Below are 20,175 nucleotides of genomic sequence, written 5' to 3'. Positions count from 1 at the left end.
TCTCTTTTTATTTTTTTTAATGCAGCTTTCTTACAGTCACTGCTGTGTCATATCAAAAGAAATCCCTGAGCTACAGTTTGCTCACTAATCCTGGGGGTCTGTTCAGCATTGATCAGGCAACAGGAGAGATCAGTCTGACTCGGAGTGTGGATTATGAAGGTGACCCCCACCAGTACCTGCTCTTGGTCAGGGCAGAGGAGGATGAGGAGCAGTCCAGCACTGCTGCTGAGGTAGGTGTTCCCCTCTGGCAGCCTGGGTGCATTTCCATGTCCCTTCATCTTTTTGAATTCTGCACAGATTCTTCAGGAGCTGCCGTTTCCCCACACTGGCCATTCTGGTGGCCTTTTTAAAAGTCTGTCTGTCTATGGGGAGATGTTGAGGAGTAGTTTAGGTATTCCTAGATTTCACTCTTGCAGATGCTCTAAAGGCTGTTTCTGAGGGATCAATACGTCATCCCATCATAGACCCCAAACCTTACTGGTAACACATGGAAATGGATGTGGCCAAGCCAGACATGAGGTTTTGTCTTAACCCTACTTTCATCATCAAGTATGGGGTACATCTGAGATTATTCCACTCTAAAACAAAGGCATGACGAAGAATTATTTGTTTTGCATCCAGAACAAAGTGAACTCATAAAATGAGAAAGTAATAAAAATTCACTGATATTAAAAGCTGATGATTCGTGGTATTTTAGAAAGATGTTTGACAGCAAAAATATTTCTTAATATAGTTATTACAGTTTTTTGGCTTCTGAGATTCACTGAGCTAGGAAAAGCATACTCTATGAGTTTGTTTCTGCTGCAGGAAATAGGATAGGGAGGGAACTGGAGACAGAATTATTAGGATCAAGTGTGAGGACAGAGAGACAGGAAGCAGTATGCTATGCCAGTGTAACAGACATTGGCTGGAGCACACCAGAGCCTGATGGCTTCTGTTCCCCTTGTGTACTACATGATGAAGGATGGTAAAATATGACTCAAAAGAGGATTATGAGATGATTTTACAAATATGTTTAGCCTAGAGGTAGTTTAACTTGTACCTGCTTTACACAGATACAACCTCAATATTTGAGAGAGCAGTTCTAGTTTATGCATATCTGCTCTGCAAAGCTCATGGAATGCACCTCTGCCTGCTGCTTTGTGATGCAGAATGCCTCAGCCAGCTGCATGAGGTACAGCAGGATGAGCCGCCAGAAAGGCTCCTTTACACACTCCTTTACTGTTGGGAGTGGAAACATGCAACTGTGGGCTCACATTCAACATGGGGATAAGAAAATGTTTGTAAAGATGTTAGAGGCAAAATTGTCTCTCTTATTTGGTTTAGCAGAACCATAGAATAATCTGAGTTGGGAGGGACCCACAAGGATTGAATCCAACTCCTGGCCCTGCACAGACACCCCAACAATCCCACCCTGTGCCTCAGAGCATTGTCCACTCCTTGAGCTCTGTCAGGCTTGGGGCTGTGGCCACTTCCCTGGAGATCAGTTCCACTTATATCTGATTTGTGCTGCCGTAATTGAATTCAGAACTTGGTCTTAGAGATTTATACTGCTAAAATGTAATATGCTTGGCAGTAGAGATTTTAGTGTTACAAATCACAGAAGTGTTGCAAGATAAGATAATGGAAAAAGGGTGCTTGGCAAGCAGATGGTCCATTTTCCTTTAAATTAGTAATAAGGAATAATCAATGGAGATGAAGGGTGAGTGGAAAACATTGCTGCAGGGTCAGGGACTTGGCAATTGCTAGTATCTTGGAATGTCATATTTCAGTGGCACTCAGCAGAAAAAGAGCAATCTAAGAAAAATGTCTTATCCTATAGCTGCTGAAGACTTCAAGGATGTTTTTGGGAAATTTTTCCATGTGATGTTTCCAGAGCAGTGAAATTGTTCCCTTGATTCACTTTGCAGTGTAACATTTCCCTCTTCTCCATTAAGGTTTTGGTTGTAATCACAGATGTGAATGATTGTGCTCCCGAATTTCATCAGTCGATTTACAGCAAAGTCGGTGTTCCTGAGACAGTTCCTATGACAACTGCACTTCTCCAAGGTTAGTGCTCCTGAAGCCATTTATTACCCTCACTGTATTTTTCTCCCTTGCACTACTTAGAATTCAGTTCAGAAAGTAAAATTACCTGTTCCAGTGTGGGTAGTTGCAGCTCTCTGAAGGCAAATGACACCTTGTCTATTCATGTCAGAGTTATTTACTACTGCCACAGCCCAAACAATTTTTGGAGGATAGGAAGGCAAAAGAAACAGATTTTATTTTCTTTGTGGAATTTTGAAGTAACAGAACTTTGTTGTGGTTGGTATTACAGTAGCAGTCTTACTACATTTCTTGAAGGGAGAGAGGGATCCTGGATCAGGAGTTATGGACACCTCAGCTCACCTTCTCTGCCTGTCCTGAGTCCTGTGTGGGCTTGCTGTAGGAATTCTGCCCTCTTGCATTAAAAGCCTCTTGTATAGTTTAACTGTTCTGTGTTAGGTTTTGTTTGGATGCTTGACAAGAAGACTTTGCTTCTTCCCAGTGAGATCATGAACTTGAGCTTCAGGTGGTGGTGCTCTAAAGTGCAGCAATAAAAACAATTTGTGTCAATTAAGCAGCTGTACAAGGGCCTTGTATTAGTCTTTAACTCTTAGGTAAACTTTCTCTAAATCTTGAGGGGGAAAAGGAAATTCAACTTCAGGAAGATTGCTTTCCCCTAGTAAATAGGATTTTATAACCTCCTACTGTTCTACTTAGTGATTTATTCTATACTAATGGTAGTTTGTCAGTTGTCTGATAACTGTGCTTTTAGCATAGATTTTTGTATGTTATGAATAGGATCTGACAAACACATAATGGGCATCAGTTGGATAATACATGTAAATATTCCCTCTTTAATTGCAGTGTGTGATCTGAGTGATTTCAAGTGAGCAGTGTAGGTCAGGTGGACATGAGAACATACTTCTCTGTGTGGGAATATATTCTTGATGGCACAGGACTCTTCAACAAAGTCAAGATCTAGCATCTGGGATTCTTCCAGGGACTCCATTTTTGTTTTTTTAAATGAATTATTTTTGAGTTAGGGTTAGTTCACTAAAGAGCACAAGGGACAGCAGAGTTTCCTGACTGATTTCAAGCACCACATGCCAAGGCAAGTCCTGCTACAGTAGTAGTAAATGTACTTACCATTCCCCTTCACTAACTGTGATCTACACAATATCTTTCCCTTCTTTTCTAACAGTGACAGCCACTGACTGTGATTCAAAGGAGAATGCCCAGTTGCTGTATTACACTCTGAGCCAAGACTTCAGCATTACTTCTCATGGCACTATTTTTCCAGCAACACGGCTGGACTATGAGCGCCCCAACCACCTCTATGAGTTCATCATCATGGCTGTAGATCAAGGGGAAGAGCCCAGGACTGGGACAGCAACTGTGAGGATCCATGTCTCCAATGTGAATGATGAGGCACCTGAGTTTTCTCAGACAGTGTAAATACATATTATTCAGACTGTTATCTTTTACTGATGGTTTTTGTATTTTGGTTGAAAGGCTGCTCACAGGATGGTAACTGGCTCTGGTTCAATCAGAGCTGAGAGCTGGACTGACAAATATGGGCTGGTATTTTGACTCTGAGACTCCCAGTAAAAAAAAAAAAAATTCATCTTTTGATGAATTTTGCACTTTTATTTTTTCCAGTATGTACTGAAAGATCTGGTGCAGTAATTTCAGATTATACAGTTCAGGAGCACCCCTCCACCACCAAAGGAAATCAGGCAGAAAAAAACAGGGAACAGAGTTGTTGCCATCAGCCCTCATCCAGAGACATGGGGGAATTTTGCCTTTTAATTAGGCAGTTTAAACCTAGTGTCAGCAGTCTGCATCCTTGGTTAATAGCTGTCAAGGAAAAATGCTTAGATGGCACAATCCTAAATGGCAACTGAATTACAAAACCCACAAGATAAATGGCATTAAGTGGAGTTCACTTAATTTCACTTAGTCCCGTGCCCAGCAAACTGTATGTATATTTTTTTTCTTCTAAATACATGTGAGCACTTTTCTTCCATAGCTGGGACTCAGAAGCCTGCAAAGCAAATCCCAGAAGTGCTGTAAACTTGCACTGGTGTTAGAGACTTAGTAATGGGATTTCCAGTTGGCTTCTGCTCCAGCCTTCTACTCTTGACAGTAGGAGTTGCTTAGAACAAAATTGAGGCAAAGATTTCAGTGATGCTAATCTTGGGGTTTAGCTGAACAAAACATCAAAGCTTTCTGACAGTCCTTGTTTTTTGTGCAGATAACCTCTGGCTTCAAAATCTTGTGCCTTCCTTTCTTTTCTAAACATTGCTGAGGAGATACAGCTTGGAAAGTTTGATCTTTTGTAATTTATTATTGGATCTCTCTATATTTTCAAATACTAAACCAAGTTTCTCACTCTTCCGCTGATGCCCATTTTTAATTTATTTATTTCTTTTACTGTTCAGAGATACTGAATATTTATCTGCATCTGTTCCTAATGTTTTGATCAGAAGCAAGTGATACTATTTAAGATGCTGCAAACATCTCTAACAAATTGGAAAGAGAAAACATAGTTTAAAAAAAATCCCTGCCAACTCTTTTACTTAAGGTTTACTGAGAATGTGATTAAAATGAATATTGTTTTAAATTTCCAAACCTTCACAAACAGCTTTTCTGTTCTCTGTGCAATAGCAGGGAAATTACTGTTGTGTGTACATGTAGATAGGCATTGGGATTGAATTCATCTCCTGGAATACAAATTACCTCAAGTTTTTGGTTAACTAGGCTTTGATTTTGCTTTCTCTTTGCTGTTATGAAAAGAATCTCGAAGCCAGAGGTAAATTTCAGACAGAACTTAGTTGAAATTTTCCATTAAATAGAACTATTGTGAACACATGTAAATTGGGGCCTGTTGAGAGACTGTTTGCAGTTAATGTTGTGCTCTGTGGCAGTCTCATACAAATCAAGGTGATGATGTTGTCCTTCCAGCCCTTTATTTAAACAGATTTACAGCCCAGTATAAACTCATGATTCCTTGCCATGAGCTCTCTTTCATCACAGTTATTCTTTATCTCAGTTATGAAATGCTTAAGGCTACCACTCTGTTTCATGTTGTCAGTTTTTACTTCCTCTTTTTTAAGAGATCTCTTCTGAACTCCTCTCTCTCTGTATTTCATGTAAAAAATTATCAGAATTACTGTTCATTTGCTTTTGAGATACAGAGTTAAGACAGTGTCTTGAGGGTTGTGACTGAGCTAAACCAGAATGATTTACTTCTCTTACTTCATTGCATATGAAACTGGGGGAAGAAGAGCAGCTGTTTCTATGGAGGTTTCATAGAAAACACACATACCTCGACAACAAAGTGAAGGAAAAGGTTTTCTGTGCATCCATTTTCTTTGCCTTTCAATGTTTTGCTGTTGTCAGCATGTGGCCAGTGTGTCCATAAGCCCTGTAAGGCAGTGGTGCCTGTGTGTGATGCTGGATACAGCCAGCTGCAGTTCATTCTGCCAGCTGAGCTTTGAGATGTCTGCTGTGGACAGCCCTGGTGGATGCTTAGTCTGACACACGCTCAATCCACTCAGATAAAATAATAAATATTTGGGACTTTGCTAAAGCAAGGGGCTTTTCTACTCCAGAGAGCATTAAGCTTAGGCTGATAATGCCTCTTAAGAGCTTACAATGTCAGTGATGTGTCTGGACTTGAGCAGAGATTTTTGTAAAACTGACATTATGCACATATCCTCCACAACTCACTCTCATCTTAGTCCTGCTGGGACAAGGACTGCACTGGAAGTCTTTTGAGGACTTGTGTCAGAAAGGGCTGCAACGAGAACTGCTTTAACTTAGAAAGTGTTTGCTTGGAGGCTGTGAATCAGGATACTACTTTTTTTTTTTTTTTTTTTTTCTCAATTAAAACAAGGGAATTCTGAATTTAGCACAAGTCTTGATGCACAGCTCATCTTCAAGGCTGTGCTACTGCTGGAAGATTGGAATGGGAATGTAGGAGTAGCAACAGAAAGATGTGGATGGTTGGATAGATCATCAATGTTATCATCTCACTGCTTAACAAAAAAGTATCACGTCAGTGTAATTATATTAGAAAATTACAAATTCCTGCAGTGCCCTTTGAACGGGTAGTTGGTAGGTGTTGTAAAGCTGAGTTCTCTATATAATATATCCTGGTTAAATTCATGAATGTGCTGGGGTTTTTAACAGCTACAGGAGCTTTGTTTCTGAAGATGCAGGCCCAAACACGCTGATTGCCACAGTTAATGCTGTTGATCCTGATGGAGATGGTGTCACATATGATATTCTGTCTGGGAATCAGAAAGGGAACTTTGTTATTGACCCTAAGAAAGGTAATTATATATTAACTCTTTGCTACTGTGGTCATAATGTTGTTTCTGTTGTGATGCAGCTTGAATTTGGTCTTATTATCAAACTGAGTAGCATACACTATCTCGGAAGCTTAATTTTAAAAATTGCATGGAAAGAATGCTTATAATATTTAAAAATGGTATCATTTCCTAGAATCTGTGTATAATTGACCTCTCTCACCTGTTCAGTATTTGCTTTCAGTCAGTAACTTAATAGAGGGCATAATTACAGATAACAGGTAGCTTAAGAGACAGCAGCTTAATGGAGAATGTTATTATTGATAACAGGGTGACATTCCAAAATGTCAGACAAGTATCTGAATAGAATTTAATATAAGAAACTGGACATCTGAGATTTTAAATGAGGCTTTTCCCACCCCATGCTTGTGTCGATGTCCTGATTATGCTGGTGAGAGCAAACATTTCTTGGCTGAACCTATCTGTATTGTGCTGACACAAAATGGTGTGTTGGTAGGTGGAATCGAGACTACCACTTTTATTTTAATGGAGGTAAAAGTATACAAAATCCCAGCTAAAGAAGTGTATTTTTCATTTAAGGCTAAAATCATTCACATGGCCAGTGTTGTTTAGCCAAGAATATTGCATGCATGAGAAAAAAAGATGCTTCAGGAATACTTTGCAGTTTAAGGCATTTGTTCTGAAATGCCAGGTTTTACATATTTTTAAGTTATTTTCAATAGTCACATATTTTCAAAATGTGAGAAGAAAAAAGGTTCTCACTATATTGGTGTCCTTATTAGAAAAAGAATGAAATAAGTGCACTAACATAGGTGCATGGCATATCCCTTTAAATTAATAGGATTTATTTGCTGTTGATTGCTTGGAAAAACAGAAGAGGATGTTTTGAGATTGAAACAGGCAAACAAATTGAAATCCCATTGAAGGATTGAAGTAACTTAATTAACTTCACTTAAACTGCTTTGTATTTTGAATCTGAACTTAGATTTTCCAAAGCAGAAGCATTGAATACATAGGAAGGAGTAAGCTGCCCTTAGTTATTCCTTCACTTTATTTCACAGAGTTCACTTAACATGAAATTTTAATTTCAATGCAATCATGGGTTTGCAATATTAATGTTAGATTCTGAAATGTTCCCAAAAATACTGCAGGTAACTTGCAAGCATTGAATCATCACTGAGTTTACTATGAGCTCCTTTAATTCCTTTCTGACTTGAAAATAGAGTTGTAGGTTCCAAGAGTTAAATTTCTACAGATGCTTTGGCACCTCTAGCAGAAGAAAGGTTTTGAAAGTGTCTAAATGCTACAGCAATAATATACTGGACAGTTATGAAAATCTTTTTTCTAAGAAACAGTTTTTTTGGTCAAAACATCTTAACATTTGAATGATTGCATCTCTTGGGATTAGCTCCACAGTTTTAATACAGAAAATCATGTATAGGTATATTTACAATTTTTTTGCCAATTAATTTTATAGTATATGAAACATTTTAGGAACATAAGCATTTTTTTCCAAAACACTTAGGTTTTTGTTGCTGGATAAACCAGTAAAAGTTTATACAGTCGCTTACAGCAGATTCTTTTCAGGAATGATGTCAGGGGAATAGTCTGTACTCTCTTGTGGTAGAAATGTAGAGGTAAAGTGGAGATGTGTCAAAGATAAGTGCTGCAGCTAAAACAATACATTTTCAAGCAAATTAAGTGACATTGATGCAGTGAAAGTACTCTCTTGTGATGACAATTGTGATTATTCCTGATGAATAACAGATGTGATGGATAGTGGAGGAAAAGAAAAGAATGACAGCCCCTTTCTGCAGGATATCAGGCAGCTGTGGTCCCTTTTGCATTTGTAGCTCCTCTCTTTCTGCCAGTGCCTGTGTCCCACCCGGCAGGGTGTGTCCTGTGGGGAATTCTGAGAGTGGCAGGAAGGTTTCTCAGCCTCTGTGGCTCAGTGCTGCTGTGACTGAGCTGCAGGAAGGTAAACTTGAAGTAGTTTCAGATGAGCTGTCCATGGCAGCTGCAGATGGATGAAAGCCATTATGTGCAAGTCAGCTGAGTTATGGTTGTTGGCTCAGTTTCCTCTGTAGACAAACCTGTTGTGATGCCTTAATTTTATTTTATCCTGGGACTGCAGTAAAAACACTGGGGTTAAATGAAACAGCACAGCCTTAGGGTTTATTGGGGAATGGGCAAGCCAGAATGCTTTGTTGTCATGCTTACTCGTGAGAAGAATAATGGGAATGGGTTAATGCAGCAAAACCCCACAACCTGTTGTCTTTACAGGGCTGCTTAGACTCCGTGCAAGCCCCTTTCCTAAGCTGCAGGGGACAGAATATGTTCTGAATGTCACAGCTACTGATGATAACGCCTCTGGAGGGCCCCACTCTCTCACGAGTACTGCCCAGGTTGTTGTGAAAATTGATGATGTCAACAATAACAAACCTGTCTTTCAGAAGGTAAATCCATGAGCCTCTGTCATTTGTACTGGACTCTGTAAAAATGTTTTAACACTGTTGGCACTGCAGGTGTGCAGATGAGTTGGTCAGGAGCTGCTCTGCTTCTCTCTGAGTCCTGTCTTCTCCTTCTTTTCCATCCCTGCCTAAGGCTTCCAGGGTCTGCTCTGCTCTTGTGGCAGAACAGCTCCTCTCTGTTCCCTGAGCCACCCCTCATCTCTGGCATTTCAGAGGGTGAGGCCAAATGTAAGCCTTTTGGAGATGCCACACATGTGAGCAGGAATCCATGGGGATAGCTGTGAGTGGCCTTGTTCCAGAATACTCCAGAATACCTCTCTAAATTACATGGGCTTCCTTTGATGATTGCATGTCTGGAACTAATGAAAGAGAGAAGAATAAGTGTTTTAGTCTAAATAGTGAAGTGTTATAAAAAATAAATGCTTACATTTGGTTTTAGAATGTTAATTCATATTAAAGATCTGTTGTCTAAAAATATCAGATGTGGTACTGATGGCTCAGATGTTGATGAGCAGTGTTGCATATTTGAACAAGTCAGCAACTATTCAAGTCAGTCTTGGAAATTCTCAGTAACCTCTTCTTGAAAAAGTTACTTTGTGTAGAAATCCCATTACATTCAAAACAATTCTGTAGTTTGGGCAAGGGTATGCCCTCTTTTTTATTAGACCTTTGCTAATATAGAAAAAAAATCCATTTGGAAGCAACCTGAACTTTTTATCCAAATATTTGCATTAGCTAGAGATGCTGAGTGGCCTCATGTTGTGTGTTGTTTGTATAACCACAAAATAACAAGGGAAATTTAAATTAATCATGGTACAGATAAAGCTTTAATAGCAGAGCATGGCAATGCAAGTGTAGCTAAATAATTTTTCCCCTGCTAGTGTATCTTTAAATCAAATGGCAAGGGAAGTCCTTCATTTTTCTCTTTTTTAAAGTTTTCTTTCTTTCTTTTCCTCCCCTCTCTTAGTGCCAGTACTATCGGGAACATGCCTCTGTCCTGGAAAATCAGCCTTCAGGGACTGTTGTTCTGCAGGTTGAAGCCACTGATGCTGATGAAGGGGCCAATGGTGTAGTGAAATATGGCTTGATGCACAGAGATGGAGTCCTACCAGCATTTAGCATTCATCCTGACACAGGTAAAGCAAATGTCAGAACTGATAATGGCGTCGAGAAACCACCTTGTAACACTGTTGGAGAAAAGGCTTAGATAAAACCAGACTTCCTGCTTTTTCATTTAGTGTTTTGACAGCAGACCAAATATTAACTGTAGTAACTGCATGAACAAGTCTTCCATGAAACCAAGTTTCACAATATGCCCAGTACTGAACTAAAACTGATGATTTCCTTGAAATGTGGAAGTTCTGCTTTCTGAAGCAACTTGTGTGCTTTTGTGACTGGATTTAAAAACCCAAACAAACCTATTTTAAGTGCACATTGTCTTACAACATTGCTAATGGCAAATAAGTGATTTATCCAAATGACAGCAGTCTCACAAGCAGCAAAGGAACTAAATCTTAGAGGACCAAAATTAATTTCAGGCTGAATTTCTGGAGGATAAAAGATATGAAACATTCCTTTACCCTGTACTTAAAACTTTCCAAAAGAAATATTTTTTTGAGAAACTCATTCTCTTTGTTTGTACTTACCTCCATTTTCTAAGCTTATATTGTAATTTTATTTAATTAATTAAATTAATTTTATTAGAAAATCAATTAATTTTCTAATTCAAATTCCTACTGTGTGTAGATATAAGTGTAACTAAAGTTTGAGTCTGCCTGAGCAAGTACAATGTCAGCTGTTGCAATTGTTAAATCTCAGGGTTGGATCCTTGAACCTGAAGCTAATATTATAGTTGTACTTAACCTACTGCATTGTATCCCAATGGATTGAGAGAAAAATCAACATCTGCATGTAGAATATTGCCAGATACACAGAAATTTAACTCTTTACTATTTAATTTGTTTTCAGGAGTTCTGACAACTGTTCAGGTATTTGATCGAGAAAAGCAGAGGGAATATCCCATCACTGTGACAGCAACAGATCAGGCAGCGGAGCCACTCATTGGGATATGTCAGCTCAATGTTGTCATCCTGGACCAAAATGACAATGACCCCAGATTTGAAAACACCCACTATGAATGTAATTGAGAGTCATTGGATAGAGTTTCAGTGCCCTGAGTGTGAGCGTATGCCATGTCTCAGATTTTTGGGTTTTTGCCTATCCTGGCCATAGAATATGTGACAAATTTTGATGCATTCAGAGATGCACTTTGCTTATTTATTGCAGAGCTGTTACTCTGTGTAAGGTGTAATATACAGCATTGGCTCATTGGCTTGCTTTATGGGAATGTTCCTATAAATAGTAGCCATGTCATTCATACAGAGCAATTATTCTCTGAATTAAAATACAGTTAAAAGAAGTATCTTATAAGAAATAAGAATTCCAGATTATGAATGGGTAATATGAAGTTCAGATATGACCTGTAGCTCTGGAGTGATAGCAGCCCTTTAAAATACTCAGTGTGTGTGGCCGTTGTTCCAAAGAAGAGAAAATTCTACTAAAGTAATAATGTACGGCAGTTATTTTTTATGGCGTACTAAAATTTCCGTGGTAGTTTAGCAAATTAATAACCAATTTCAAATATCCTTTCCTTACATTAGATTTCCTCAGAGAGGACACAAGAGTTGGGACCAGCTTCCTGCGTGTTGCAGCCCGTGATGATGACTACGGCTCAAATGCTGCCATTACATATTCCATAGCAAGTGGTGAACCAAATTATTTACAGATTAATCCTACCACAGGCTGGGTGTTTGTGAACCAGCCCATATCTCAGGTATGGTGTTTGCTTTCCTTTTTAAGCTGACTATATCAGTATATCACAGGAGGGACTGAGGTCATGAGTTTGGGTTATCCCCTCAGGTTAAAGGATCGATATATCTATTTAAATTAAACATGAGTCTAAAGCTTTTAGCTGTTGAGTCCATGGACTGTGAATTGCATAAGAGCTTTCAGCTAGGCAGCAGCAGCCACAGCACTGCCTCTGAGACTTGCTCTTCCCATTTCCCTGACTTTGGCATGCTGAGGGCTGGAGGGCTGAGGTCATAAACAGGGAGCAAAACCCCAAATGTAGGACTTCATTGTGCTAGCAGGCAATGAGTCAAGACACAAACCTGAATGGGAACAAGCGTGAAATTTTGGTCCTGATACAGATTCCCAATTTGATCCGTGTCTGTTGTGGTGCATTAAGCATAGCTGTCCCTCAGCAAGGTGAAAGCATAACTCATGTATTCATCTAAAATTGATCAGTTTCAGCTATTTCTAAATACCTACACAAGCAGTTTGATATTTTCAGGTTTTAAAGCAATTTTTAAAAATGGATCTATTGTTGTAGATGTCAGTCTTTAAATAGTTTTTCTTAATACTGACATTTAACTTCTAAGTAACTGATGCACAAAAGTTTGGTGAAGGTGTATTCTTCTAATGTATTTTCTTTAATGAATCTAAGAACCCTACAGACCAAATACCAAGAACTGTTAATAAGAAAGCTTAAGAACTCAGGGCCTTCACAAAGTGGATTTTTTGGTTCTGTTTAGTTTTAAATTTTGTGTGACATTTGCTTAGGTTTATTGAGACAAATAGCAAAATTTGCCAACCATCTTTACTAAAAAAAATATGAAATTTTCATCAAATTTATAGCTAGTTCATATTTTGAGTTCAGCTTCAGATCTTCTGTGAAGGTTATTTTAAAGCGTACCTTTAATTTTATGGATTAATTTATTTTGGGGGCCTCCACAGGAGGCCTGCTAAAAACCTTCTGTAATGCAACCTTTTTTACTGTTCAGAAGTCATCTATAATTCGAGAGATTACTGCTACAGATGGAGGCAACAGGAGCAGTAAAGTTGAACTTGCTGTAACTGTAACAAGTGCAAAAAACCAGCCTCCACAATGGGAAAGAGACAGCTATGAAGTTGTTATTCCAGAGAACACGACACGGGATGCCTCAATTTTGGTAAGGTTGTTGGTAGCTCTCAGGCTGCAGAGGAATTGAACATTGTTATTTGCTTAAATAGTGAGCTTTTATAAGAGTTTTGTGTTTTGTAGCTGAATATCTGGGAGAATCAAAACACAAAAGCTTTTAGAAACGTTGCTGTACTTACAAAAGGGTTGATTACACACACTTTTTGAACTGTGCAGACAATCAAAGCAACTTCTCCCCTTGGAGATCCCCGTGTCACTTACAACCTGGAAGAGGGGCTTGTCCCAGAGACCAACATGCCAGTTCGTTTCTACCTGACTCCAAACAGACATGATGGTTCTGCTTCAATCTTGGTAGCTGAGCCACTGGATTATGAAACAACAAAGAGCTTTCTGCTGCGAGTGCGAGCACAGAACGTGGCTGCAGTTCCTCTGGCAGCATTCACCACGGTCTATGTTAATGTCACAGGTGTGTGAGCTGTTCAGTGGTGTCACAGTATAATCCTTTCACCTCTGTCCTTTAAAGTTTTATAGTTTTCTCTCTGTGTGCTCTGTTTGATGTTCCAGATGTCAATGATAATGTCCCATTCTTCACTTCATCCATTTATGAAGCCTCAGTAACAGAGGGAGCTGATGTGGGGACATTTGTCACTCAGGTGTCTGCCACCGACCTTGACCTTGGTCAGCATGGTGAGGTAAGAATGTGGGGACCTTCATCTCCCCTGATGAAAGGTGTGGAATAACTTCTGCATGAGCATTGGCTTAATAGTCTGGAAACCTTCAGCCTAGAAAAGGGATGACTAATAGGGGAACGTAGAATGAAATAAAGTAGTTAATTGCATACTTCTCTGTCTTGCCTTGTGAAAAATGCAACTAAAACTAGTAGGTGTGAGGCAGATCTTTACCCAGCCTGTAGCTTAGTTGAAATGCTTGCTGTAAATTTCTCTTGTTTGGAAAGTTCTACACAGACCTAAAATGAGATTGGATAAATTAATGAAGAAAAGCTGTGTTAAAAGCTTCTGTGAGTTGGAAATCATTGGCAGTACTGCAAACTGAATCCTTACAAAATATGGCAAGTTAATGCCCAAAGAGGATGTATTCCTTGCTGATTAAAAAAAAAATTGAAAATAAATACATCCTTAGAACAAGAGTGCAAGCTAAAGTCAAGTCACGAAACCGTGTATATAATATAGGGTAGAACATGGTCTGTGATCCTGAGCAGGGTCAAATGCTGCTCACCTGTGGCTGCTGTAGAAATACTTGGGATCTTTAGCTGAGTTTGAGTGCTGCAGCACAAGCACTGTACAAATGTGTGCTAGTGAAATCAGGAGCTTATTAGGGAAATGATTTTCTTTTACAGATCAGCAGTCAAGGAAGTTAATTGGCTTTAGACCAGATTGCTGAAGCTGCAGTTTTACCCAGCTTCCTTGGCCTGATCAAGTACTTGGACTTGGGACAGTTCTTCCTCTCTTTAAGTACTATTCCAATTGTGAACTATTCAACAAAAGGAAAGTATCTATTAACAACTTCTTTTTAATCCTGTAGATAACTTACTCCCTGTTACATGACAGTGGCAGAGACTACGCCTGTTTCCGCTTGGACCCGCAGACAGGCTCCATTTACACCACCTCAGTGTTTGACAGGGAGGAGAAGGGCTCCTACCTGCTGGAAGTCAAGTCAGTGGATGGCTCTGAATCAGCTCGACCTGGAAAGCATGGGAAGCCCAACTCTGGTAAGAGACAGATGGCCGTGCTAAGTGTGGAATTACTTAGATTGTGTCTGAAAACAGGAGCTCTGAAATACAAGATTAAATGGTCATTTTCTTTTTTTTGTTTTCATGCCTTGTGAAAGAGTGTATGTTGTTCTGGTTTCGTGGTGGCTTTTTTACCATTTATCTGTGCAACAGTTGTGTCAGAGCTGGAAGATAAACTTTACATGATGATCAAGCAATTTTTTTGTTCTGAAATAAAAAAAAACCTGTAGACCTTCATATTTAGGGTTTAGAGAGTGTTTTCTAGTTAGCAAAGATGTGCCTGTTATCTGTAGGATGCAAATCTTTGGGCAGTGCAAGTGTTTCTCAGAGCAGTGTATATGGTACAGTATTCAGTCAAAAGTAATTAAGAGGCAGGAATGTGCAAGATAGAAAACACTTTTCTCAACTGATCACCCTGCTTAAATAAGAACTTAAAATTTTGTGGCTTCAGGACAAAAAGTTATGACTAAATACTGTAGGATTGTTATATTAGACATCAATTATTCAATTATTCATGTAGTATGTGTTTAAACAAATTGGATGTGACATTTATTTGACACCCAAGTGCTTTTGAGTAATGTTGGTGTATATACAGTCCACAACCCTGAAGGGCTTGTTTCTGTATTGTCGGCATATTTGTCTTCACTGAGTGCGCAGGCAGACAGGTGAGGGGATTGTAGCTGGCAGCAGTGGCACAGCTGGGGTTTGACCCTGTGGCTCCCTGTCCCTGCAGACACAGCCTACGTGCGTGTGTCCATCAGCGACGTCAACGACAACCAGCCCGTCTTCGCCCAGGCCGTCTACGAGGTGAGCGTGGACGAGGACCAGGATGTGGGCTCCACCATCCTCACTGTCAGTGCTAACGATGAGGATGAAGGTAAGGCACTGCAGTCCCCCACTGCTCTCTGTCCAAAGTATGAACCGGTTGATCTCAGCACACCAAGACGTATTTGGTGGTGTGAGAAAGGGAAATGTCGTTCTGTCTCTAAATTTTAAAACTTTTTTAAGTGTGCACTGATCAGGCATGAACATGAGTTCATAATGGAGCTCTGAGGCAGTCTCTTATTTCAGGAGACAAGGTGCTAATGTGGGATGATAGGAGATAATTTCTCTGCCTGCAGATAAAAAATTTTTATAGATCAGATCATTTCCTTACAAATGGGTGCCAATGAAAATGTCCTGGTTAACTAGAATAAGTCAGACTTGATTTCAGTGAGATTCATTTGCTTTCTCAATGAAGGACAGTATAGTTTGTGTTTGGTTTGTTTATTTGTTTTGTTTGAATCTAGACTTCCTAAATGCATATGATGAATTTTAGCTACACTGTTTTATCCACAAATCAGCCAGAAATTCAGCCACTAATCATGTAAAAGTGGATAACCAGTGCTCATAAAAGAGAGAGATATTAGTACATGCTTCCATCTTCTGACCATGGAGCACTGCTAATTCAGTTTCATTGTGAAATACTGCTTTTTTTGTTGTTGCACAAGTCCCAAGGATTGTTCTCAGTGTGTTTGTGAAGTGCAAGGAAATCCTGACTGCACTGGATACCTCCCACTCTGTGGGAGGCCGAGGCAAATATGGTGAAGATGTACTGCAGAAGGATTTACCTACTCAAGGAACTTTTAGTTTGGTAGTAAGGTTGCCTGTAAGTCTGCTCTTTAGTGTTGGACAGGGCGCCTGATGTGATGGATATATGGCATTTCATTTCTGCCCTCAAAGTAAAAACAGAATTATGACTTCATTGCATAGATACATTTTGTAGAGACAAGCTCCAATTAGACACACCAGAACTGAAAATGCTGCAAGTAATCTGATAGAGCTGCGTATTTTAAAAGACCACAAAAACAATAAAATAAAAATAATACCACTAATCAGTTATTGTATGATTTGTACTTTGTCTCACCATCAGTCTACTTCAAGAGATGTGTATTTTCTGACACTGTTGCTAATTGACAGGAACAAATGCTAAACTACGGTATCAGATCACAGCTGGGAACACAGGGGGAGTGCTGGATGTGGATCCAGAAACAGGAGCCATTTTCATTGCCCAACCACTGGACTATGAAGAAACAAAAATGTATGAGATCCACTTGTTGGCCTCTGATGGGAAATGGGAAGATTATGCAGTTGTCATCATCAGCATTATGAATAAAAATGATGAGGCTCCAGTTTTTTCTATCAACGAATACTATGGAAGTATAATTGAGGAACTGGATGCCTTACCAATCTTTGTACTTCAGGTAGTGTATGCAGTTTCAGAGATTATAATATTCCAATGAAAGAGCACAGATTGCTGTGGTACAATTATGTTAAAAATAACTCAGTGCATATATGTTAATGAACTTCAGTTTGACTAAGTTTTTTTTTTTTGTCACTGAAGAGAAGAAATGGCCTTTCATGGAAAAAATAAAAATTACAGGGATAGTATTCAGGAGAAACATGATGGATCATTTGTTGATCCTAAAAAGAAAATAACTGACAATTTAAAGTAGTTATCAGAATGGCATATCTACATAAATTACCTGTATGAAATGAAAAATATATTATTATTTTAGTACTAAATTGTTAACTTGTTAATATTGTTAAAAATGAGTATTTGCCTGCTTCTGAATTGTCCCTGGATTTGCTATTCCCTGGCATGCACATGTTAATACCATGTCATATGCTGTTGCTTGGACTCCTTTAGACTGGAGCAGCACATAGGATATCATGCACTCACTGCATAGTTCATACTTTCTATGTTTGGTTTTTCTTCAAAACTTCTGTAGGTTATGGCCAGTGATCCTGATAGTGGTGTTGATGGAGGAGATTTGAGATACTCCTTGCATGGGTATGGTGCAGCTGATATTTTCACAATAGATGAGAAGACAGGCAGCATTTACTCACACAAGAGGCTGGACCGGGAAGAGAGGGCACTGTGGAGATTCATTGTGTTGGCTACTGATGAAGGTGGAGGAGGTCTGACAGGGTTTGCTGATGTGATCATCAATGTGTGGGATATAAATGACAATGCACCCACGTTCACGTGCATGCCTGATGACTGCAATGGGAATGTCTTTGAAAACTCTCCTGCAGACACCTTGGTCATGGAAATGGCTGCAGTTGATCGTGATGATCCCAACGTCGGTCTGAATGCTGTCCTGACCTACAGGATAACCGAGAATGTGAAGAACGAGTTTGGTACTGACATGTTTAACATCAATCCCAATACTGGGACCATCCACGTGGCAGGGGGACTGCTGGACAGGGAGAGGACTGAAAGTTATTTTCTCACTGTTGAAGCAAGAGATGGAGGAGGGCTAACAGGAACTGCCACTGCCACTGTCTGGGTTGCAGACGTCAATGACAACGTTCCGAAATTCACCAAGACGCTGTGGCAGGCAGCAGTTCCTGAGAACAGTGCCATTGACTCAGAAGTCCTGCAAGTGTGTGCTACGGATGCAGACATTGGGGAGAATGCAAACTTAATGTTCAGTATCGTTGGGGGAGACCCAGATGAGAAGTTTTATATTGAGAATGACAAAGAGTGGCAATGTGGCACTGTTCGGCTGAAGAAAAAGTTGGATTTTGAGAATGCCCGTGAAAGACAGTTTAATCTTACTATTACTGTGGAAGATCTGGATTTTTCTAGTGTTGCAGTGTGCCTGATTGAAGTTGAAGACTCAAATGACCACAGCCCAGCTTTTCTCTCTCAGTTTATTCAGACAAACCCTATATTTGAAGACGTGCCTGTAGGTACTACAGTAACCACAGTGAGGGCTACAGACAAGGACTCTGATTTGAATGGGAAGATTATCTATTCTATAAAGTCAGATTCAGATCCCATGAGACAGTTTGTGGTTGACCAGTTTGGCCACGTGGTTGTGGCAAAAGCGCTCGATCGTGAAGCAATTCAGAAATATGCTTTAATTGTACAAGCTTCAGATCAGGGGACACCTGCCCGCACTGGGAGCGTTACAGTTTTAATTAACTTGCTTGATATTAATGACAATGGACCGAGGTTTGAGGCACCATACATGCCTGTAGTTTGGGAAAACACACTGAAGCCTGAAATAGTGCATATGAACCATACATCAAAGCTGCTTCATGCGTTTGATCCAGACAGTGAGGAAAATGGGCCACCCTTTACCTATTCATTGCCACCAGATTATCAGAATTCCTTGGATTTTTCTCTTACTGACAACAGAAATAACACAGCCACTGTAACAGCTTTGAGGTCCTTTGACAGAGAAAAGCAGAAGGTGTTTCACCTGCCAATAGTTATAACAGACAGTGGGATTCCAGCTATGAGCTCCACAACCACCCTGAGTATAACAGTTGGAGATGAGAATGACAACTGCCACGAGTCTGGGCACAAGGAGATCTATGTGTACAGCTACAAAGGTAAGTTCTAGCTGGATGTTAGATCAGATCCTGGATATTATATCAGATTCATGAAATAGCAGAGCTTTACACTTTCTTTCTTGCAGTCTGTTCATCTATTTCTTTAACAATTTACATGCTTCAGAACTGCAGCTCCTGTTCTGTAAACTTCTAAGTAAAGTGGAAATAGTGAAATGTATTTGTAAAACTCAGACCTTAGTGCGTAAAAGGTTATCTACCAAAAAAACCTGTTAGCTGCAAGCAGATATATATTGTACTTGCAGAAAAAGCAGTATTTTTATAAACCTGTAAAATCTGTTTTCCATAAATGAATGTTCACCTACAGAAGATATTTTGCAGTTACAATTTCTAAGTTTGGTATTCCTAAGCCAGAAAAAGATGTGACCAGATCATACTGTAGGAATGAGAGAATGAAGCATCTAAATTGGCTTGGTTCCAGATTCGAACCTTAAAAATCTTCCATGTTGCTGAACTGGCGTGTGGATTTCAGAAGTCTCCTTTCCTGGATTTGTTCCTCTTGCTTTTTTAGACAAATTGATTGGATGTTTCTCTTATGTGCCAGCCCCCAAAGGCCTGGAAGAATCACCAAGACCTGGCCCAGCTTGGTGTCTTCTTGCCTTTTTCCTTTTCCCAGTCGTGTCCTTGTGTCCCAGTTGTGCCCCAGAAGATGCTCGCCCTCTTTTGCTGGGTTTCACTTGCGTGTGCTCTTCAAAATAATAGAGTAGTAATGAAATATTTGCAATTAACTCATGATACGGTGTTTTTAAATTTTTCTTTTGTCTGAGAGTTTTTAGAGAGCTGTATTTATGTATGATTCTGGTGTTGTTTTGTGCTGTTTCCAGCTTTTCTTCTTTCATGTGACATCTCCAGTGTACTTACATTGCCAGAACTGGCAGAAATCATATGACAGGCTATGCATTGTTTTAAGAATCTTGGATCATAATCATCACTAAATTGAACAAGAGTCTGAAAATAATAAATGCACTAATGAATGTGACAGAATATAAAGTGCACTGAAAAGCAAAAATAAAATGCAGATTTATTATAATTTATCTCAACAGGAAAATGGTCAACAACAGTGCTTGGGGATGTGTTTGCACCAGATCAGGATGACTGGGACAATAAAACATTTCTCTCTGAAGGAAAACTGCTCAAGTGAGGATTGTATTTCTGTCAAAATGAGTAATATTTATGCTTCTGTAATTATTTTGCTCACCATGTATTTCTCTG

General features: G+C 39.5%; 1 protein-coding gene across 1 annotated transcript in view; it reads left to right on the top strand.

Moving 5' to 3' along the window:
* Positions 1 to 20,175, top strand: part of LOC136366690 (neural-cadherin-like) — a 60,138-nt gene that overhangs the window by 19,154 nt on the left and 20,809 nt on the right. The window contains exons 4-19 of the mRNA XM_066327949.1: positions 26 to 230; positions 1,938 to 2,049; positions 3,227 to 3,476; positions 6,220 to 6,362; positions 8,643 to 8,815; positions 9,798 to 9,966; positions 10,799 to 10,969; positions 11,491 to 11,663; positions 12,673 to 12,840; positions 13,026 to 13,275; positions 13,374 to 13,501; positions 14,352 to 14,538; positions 15,293 to 15,436; positions 16,519 to 16,802; positions 17,331 to 18,945; positions 20,007 to 20,100. Coding sequence (XP_066184046.1) covers positions 26 to 230; positions 1,938 to 2,049; positions 3,227 to 3,476; positions 6,220 to 6,362; positions 8,643 to 8,815; positions 9,798 to 9,966; positions 10,799 to 10,969; positions 11,491 to 11,663; positions 12,673 to 12,840; positions 13,026 to 13,275; positions 13,374 to 13,501; positions 14,352 to 14,538; positions 15,293 to 15,436; positions 16,519 to 16,802; positions 17,331 to 18,945; positions 20,007 to 20,100 — 4,266 coding nt within the window. The remainder of the gene's footprint in view (positions 1 to 25; positions 231 to 1,937; positions 2,050 to 3,226; positions 3,477 to 6,219; positions 6,363 to 8,642; positions 8,816 to 9,797; positions 9,967 to 10,798; positions 10,970 to 11,490; positions 11,664 to 12,672; positions 12,841 to 13,025; positions 13,276 to 13,373; positions 13,502 to 14,351; positions 14,539 to 15,292; positions 15,437 to 16,518; positions 16,803 to 17,330; positions 18,946 to 20,006; positions 20,101 to 20,175) is intronic.

This window comes from Sylvia atricapilla, chromosome 12 (assembly GCF_009819655.1).
Source record: "Sylvia atricapilla isolate bSylAtr1 chromosome 12, bSylAtr1.pri, whole genome shotgun sequence".
NCBI classification, from domain to species: Eukaryota; Metazoa; Chordata; class Aves; order Passeriformes; family Sylviidae; genus Sylvia; species Sylvia atricapilla.
Note: the sequence above shows the minus strand (reverse complement) of the source record. Positions and strands in the feature narration are given on the sequence as shown.